Here is a 6,000-nt window from a genome sequence, read left to right as displayed (position 1 = left end):
AAACACGCATTAAAAATAGAAGTCACAATAGCAAGAAACTGGACATACAAATAGAAGATAGAAGCACATTTAAACAGCAAGAAATTAAATACAACTGAGCTTAAAGACGGCCCAGGATTGCAAATCCTCCTGGACATTTCCCAGTTGAAGACATTCTATAGCCTGTCTTTTAAGTATCAAAGGAACATAATTTCACAGAATTGCGCATCTGTAAAAATCTGCATGAGCTATAAAAATTTATGAGTGGCAAAAGGTATGAGGGTAAGCAAGCAACATGTTTTTTCTTTTTTTTATTTAAAGTATGATTTTCAATTAAGTCTCTCTTGCTTATTAAAATTCCTATGCTGTTTGTGTGAGAGCAGCTCAGTGCAACTAGACTGTGCGACAAGTCTGTAAGTGTAGCTTTGCGTTGGAAGTGCACTTTAGTATTTATAAATTCAATCATCAATGTATCTATTAAAACTCAGAAAGAGCTACATTTATGCCACACTTCTTACATCGATTCCATAATTTCTAATTCTTAACTTATGCAATACTTGGATTTATTGGTATATATGTATATATTTTTATTTATTTATTTAAATGCAAGTAAAAACAGATTCAAAGTGATTCATTTGAAGCGATAAATGTTTAATATGGAGCAAAAATACATGTTAAGGAAATTAGATGCCTAACATTTCTAATATAATTTATGCACCATGCAGTAATTTTGAGTTTAATATATAATACAAGAGCTTCATACATCCTCTACACAACATCAGTGTATTACGTAATTGTAGTTGTGATAGGGTGTGAAAATAAAACAGGAAAGCAGGAAAAATAAGTTGTACCATCCTAGTAGTGGTGCTTAAAATATCTTATCAATTTTGTTTAGTTATGAGTTAAAGCTGCTTGACTATGATGCATGAAGCATAGTATAATCTTTTTTTTGTGTGTGTGTGTGTGTGTGTGTGTTGGTTTAAAAGTGACACTATCCAGTGGCTAACATCCCACTGCTTTAGCCACAGTGAAATAAATCAAACCTCAATCCCATCATTTTATCAGAAATAACAAGACTCTAGAAACACAGGGCAAAAGCTTGAATTTTATCCAAATGACCAAGAGCAAAAGGAAGAAAAAACAGAAGACGACAAATATAATTTTAGGGTCAGAATTTAGTATACAAAACATAAAACAGAAATCATTCCCACCCTCAATACGTTTCTTTTTTTCAAACCAAAAAAAAAGAGAAAAAAAAAATCACACTCTACTGGAAATTGATATCCTCTATACAGCTCGAGCAAAGTTTATATTGAATCTGAAATCGGTACTGAAGTGTACCAAGAAAGGAAAAAGTGGGATCTGGGGATTTTCTTTTACTCTTCCTCCGTGCATCCAAGTACTTCTGCGCGCAGAGTGATCCTCCCGTACCATGACCAAGGGAGGATCCGGATGAAGCGAGTATAGATAGGTGGATCAATCACGTTTTTCCTGTGTGTGTCGTTATCAAAGTTTCCTTGAAATACCTAAAAATATAAAAACAAAACACGATCAGGTATTTTAAAACTTCTACAGTACTAAGCTTGTGAGGTGCTATATAAAATCCAGCACATCTTGAGTAGCTGCACAGGTAATCCAAAGGTAGTCAGGATCAGTCAAATATCATTTAGTTCCATTAGGAAATGGAGCATGTTGCAAAAAAACCCAACTATTTACACTATAAAGATTATGCAACAATTTGTACTGTAACAAAAACCCGGAATCTAATTTAAAATTTTGCTTGCCTTGTTACACTAAGAGCACAACTACGGTATAATCACCTTCATGCTCAGTTACTGAACTGAATGTTACTTTATTAGATTAAATTATATTAGATTCAACTTTATTGTCATTACACATGTACAAGTACAGTACAAGGCAACGAAATGCAGTTTAGGTCTAACCAGAAGTGCAATTAGCAGAAAGTGCAGGATAGAGGTATAAGTTCTAAGTACACTTAAGAGGAATATGTGCAAGGAGAAACTAGGGGTAACTATTACAGAAGGATATTATACAGATTGCTGGTAACTATACCTATAAATTTACAGTGGATGAGCCGTACATACAGGTGTTATCATGGATAACCTAACTCAAATCTTCTTAAGGTGCGCCATGCAAGTGCACAAAATCTGCCATGTGATTATGTCCAGCTGACATCTCAGTATCAGAAGGAAAACATTCTGATTGTGCATTTTGCCCTCACACTATCACGACTATTTAGCCAGTGCTAGTAAGAAAGACAGTTTGGAGTTGCCAGGAATATAATTTCCAGGCAATAAACAACTGCTTCCACTGCTGATGACCTTAGATCTGGAAGGCCGAGAGTGTCAATGCCAAGGCAAGACAGACTAATTTGATGATTTCATTTGAAAAATCTTAGAGAAAATTCTGCCACTACTGTTGCTGGTATTTCAGGGTTATACACAAGTTATCAGATTATTCCAAGCCAGTTGGCTGCAGCAGGAACAGCAAGGAGAATGTATCATTGGCTAATGTTGACTTTATGCCATTATCACTAGTGTCTAAATTTTAAATGTATGGTGCGGATGGATACAGATTTTTGTATAAAAGCAAACTTTCTTATTTACACAAATATGACAGAAATGCATATGTGCAAGGGTTCTTTTGTTCATGAGTATTATATATATATATATATATATATATATATATATATATATATATATATTTTTTTTTTTTCCACGCTTTTTTTTATTTAATGCATGTTAGCATTAGTTTAAAAGGAGACACTAAAGTTACTTCAAGCAGCAGACATAAATAGCACTATACTGTAGCTGCCCTATTAAACATAAGCACCCAACCAGGCAGAGCATTTCCACAAAGAGTAAAGCCAGTCATATTATATACTTTCTCTTCATACTAAGACACAGGTCACCCAAAGGAATCTGCCTACTTTCTTGTCCATTAGCTCAGAGATGCAAAATGCAAATAGCTGTTGTTGCTCTGATTGCCAGGGAAAATAGCAATGGCATCTATCCAAGCCAATTTTGTTCTCTTGAACTACTGGCCATAAGTAGCCTAATAATGTCGGGATTTAAACCTGTGGTTTTCCGAAAATATGGGGAATGCAATGAGATTTCTTTTGAGATGTTTCTCAGGCTATACTGAATTTTAAATACAAATAATTAGGGGATAACAGTTTTGGAAATAGAAGGCTGCAGACTTTATATTACTATATATATATATATATATATATATATATATATATATTGTGGCGTGGGCGGGGCGGCGGCTGACGACCAGCATGCCTTGCGGGGATGTCGGTGTATTCACCATGATGGGGAAAGGTGTTTTGGTTAGTGGCTTCGGCCCTGTTTGTGTGTGTAGGTGTATGACGTGTGAAATGTGCCCCAGTTCAAGCTGACGCTGAATTGGATGTAGGTGCTGCTCATGCCTTACATGCTGTGTGCTTAATAAAGTACTCCCAGCCATTGCATTGGGTAGCAAATAAGCTCACTCGTCTCTCCACCATCCTTTCCGGCGTAAAAACGCTACATTGGTGTCAGAAGTGGGATGGAGAGTAACGGGTTTGAGCGGAGGACCTTCTGAAAATCCAAGCGGGCCGCCGAGTAGCGGAGCGACTACTCGCGAAGAAGAAGCGCTTTCCCGACGGCGCTAAAGCGAGCACACCACGGCAACCAACGCGGAGCGGCGAGGTGAAAATCCCGGCGCTGGATCTCGGGGCGGAGGCTGGCGCTGCGCAAGCGCCGGAGCAAGAGACAGCTCCGCGCGCCGTTAGCCGGCAAAGCGACCTGCCGCTGCGCGAGGCCGAGCAGCCGCTAAACTAGCGCCGGGAGGACGCGTGGTAAGCCGCGCTGGGCTCTACATCGACTGTGTGCTGGATGGCGTCTTACTGCGGGCGCTCGTGGACACCGGCTCCACTGTTTCGCTGCTGCGCTCTGGAGTACTGGGGCAAAGCAAGTGTGTTTGCGGAAGGCCTGATTCCGCCTTCAACATCTGCACCGTTGCTGGGGGCTACATCAAGGTACGGGCGTGTCGCACGGTGCGAGTCCAGGTGGGTGGTCGAACTTACGCACACGAGTTCTTAGTGGGGAGTGTTGAGGAGGACTGCGTTTTGGGGTTGGACATTCTGGATAGACGGGGTGCGGTGCTGAACTTGTCCAGCGGAACTCTGCGTGGTAACTTCGGGGTAGCCAGGTTGCTCGGACCCAAACCACAGCCGGACAGGTTAGCAGCACACCGGGAAATGGAACTCCCGGTAGTCGACGTAGAACCCTCAACGCAGGACGTTCCCCCCGTGCAGTCCTCCAGACCCTCCGGTGGTGACCAGCCGTCCGAGCCAGCATGCAGCCACGTTACTGCGTCACCCGCCGTCGCTCCGCCGGTCTCACAGAACTGTGAACCGCTCATCGCCAGGCAGAAGAGCCCCACCCAGCGCTCGCGGGCACCGCTGCAAGACTTTCGGGTGGGGGCACCTATGGAGCGAATGGGCGTGGACACTCACAGCCAGGGGCGAGATTTTGCTGCTGGCGAGCAGGTGTGGGTGTGTTCCTCCGGAAGGAGAAGGAGGGGGCTCTCGGCCGGGCGTGTGTCTCACTGGGTGGGCCCCTGTACGGTAATAGCTCGGCTCTCCGATGTCATCTACCGGGTGCGGTTGGCGGGGCGGGCACGAGTTTTGCTCCACCGGGACCGTCTTGCGCCTTGCCAGCCGCACGCCGGGGAAACATTGAACTCTGTGGAGGCCGGACCGCCTCAGGACTACGTTCGCGTTTATCCCTCACCTGCCAAAGGACGCCGGCGTTCCCACCGCCAGCGCCGACCGCCTCCACGCCTTCGAAACCAAGTTCGTCATGGTGACATGGTGACATGGTTCGTCATGGTCACAGCTCGGGTGGGGGCAGTGTGGCGTGGGCGGGGCGGCGGCTGACGACCAGCATGCCTTGCGGGGATGTCGGTGTATTCACCATGATGGGGAAAGGTGTTTTGGTTAGTGGCTTCGGCCCTGTTTGTGAGTGAAGGTGTATGACGTGTGAAATGTGCCCCAGTTCAAGCTGACGCTGAATTGGATGTAGGCTCCTGAGTGAAGGTGCTGCTCATGCCTTACATGCTGTGTGCTTAATAAAGTACTCCCAGCCATTGCATTGGGCAGCAAATAAGCTCACTCGTCTCTCCACCATCCTTTCCGGCGTAAAAACGCTACAATATATATATATATATATATATATATAAAGGAATAAATTGTGCATTGCACCTCCTACATTGCAATACACAGTCGACTAGAAAAAGTACCAAATGCTGAAAGCACTATTCCAGGTTCCTGCTATTAAGATTTGTCCAGGTTTTGTTTCAAGACATCTTGTAAAAAAACATTGGATGCATCTTATGAATCAAGAACCTACAGTATTATTTCAAAGCTACTGATATCAATCTTGGAAAAGAAACCAGCATAAACAAAAAGATGTGTCTCAGCATATCAGCATACCAGTAGCAAGCTGTCAAAAAATAAATGAATAAATGAATAAATAAATAAATAACTTCTCTCTGAATAACCTACCTACTTTATGGAGGCAGGGTAAAAGTTCATATGAAACAAGAACAAAAATGCTGGGGGTGGGGTGGGGTGGGGTGGGGGATGGGATTTGGCTGGTGGAAAATAAAAGTTCTCTAGTGGGCTTCAAAGGCATCTTCATCTCATTTTTATAGTATGCAGACAGCCTGAAGAACATATCAACAGAAATAACAAGAGACTGTGGCGAGCCTTCACTGAGTCAGGTTCAGCTTTGTGAATCACAAGGTACCAAACATACAGTACAACTTGCACATTTTTCCCAGTCTGTTGCAATGCATTCTTTACAATCTCACATCTGAGACTCTGGTGGGTAGATGAAGAGGTGTGATGAAATATTGATTATTAGAGACACAAGTTCATTTGCTGCGCTTTCCATCAGCTTTGTGAAATGTTGATGATTAGGGATCACTGTAGGGATTAATGGATCCAAATAA

The 6,000-nt window shown here is 43.0% G+C and overlaps 1 protein-coding gene across 1 annotated transcript in view; it reads right to left on the bottom strand.

Annotated features, from left to right (window-relative positions):
- Positions 1–1,064: 1,064 nt before the first annotated feature.
- The window catches only part of edil3a (EGF-like repeats and discoidin I-like domains 3a), a 209,566-nt gene continuing 204,630 nt past the window's right edge, over positions 1,065–6,000 (bottom strand). Inside the window, exon 10 of the mRNA XM_053481489.1 lies at positions 1,065–1,505. Within this exon, the coding sequence (XP_053337464.1) occupies positions 1,356–1,505 (150 nt within the window). The 3' untranslated portion in view covers positions 1,065–1,355. The remainder of the gene's footprint in view (positions 1,506–6,000) is intronic.

The sequence above is a fragment of the Clarias gariepinus genome, chromosome 21 (genome assembly GCF_024256425.1).
Source record: "Clarias gariepinus isolate MV-2021 ecotype Netherlands chromosome 21, CGAR_prim_01v2, whole genome shotgun sequence".
Taxonomy (NCBI): domain Eukaryota; kingdom Metazoa; phylum Chordata; class Actinopteri; order Siluriformes; family Clariidae; genus Clarias; species Clarias gariepinus.
This window is presented reverse-complemented; position numbering and strand designations above follow the sequence as displayed.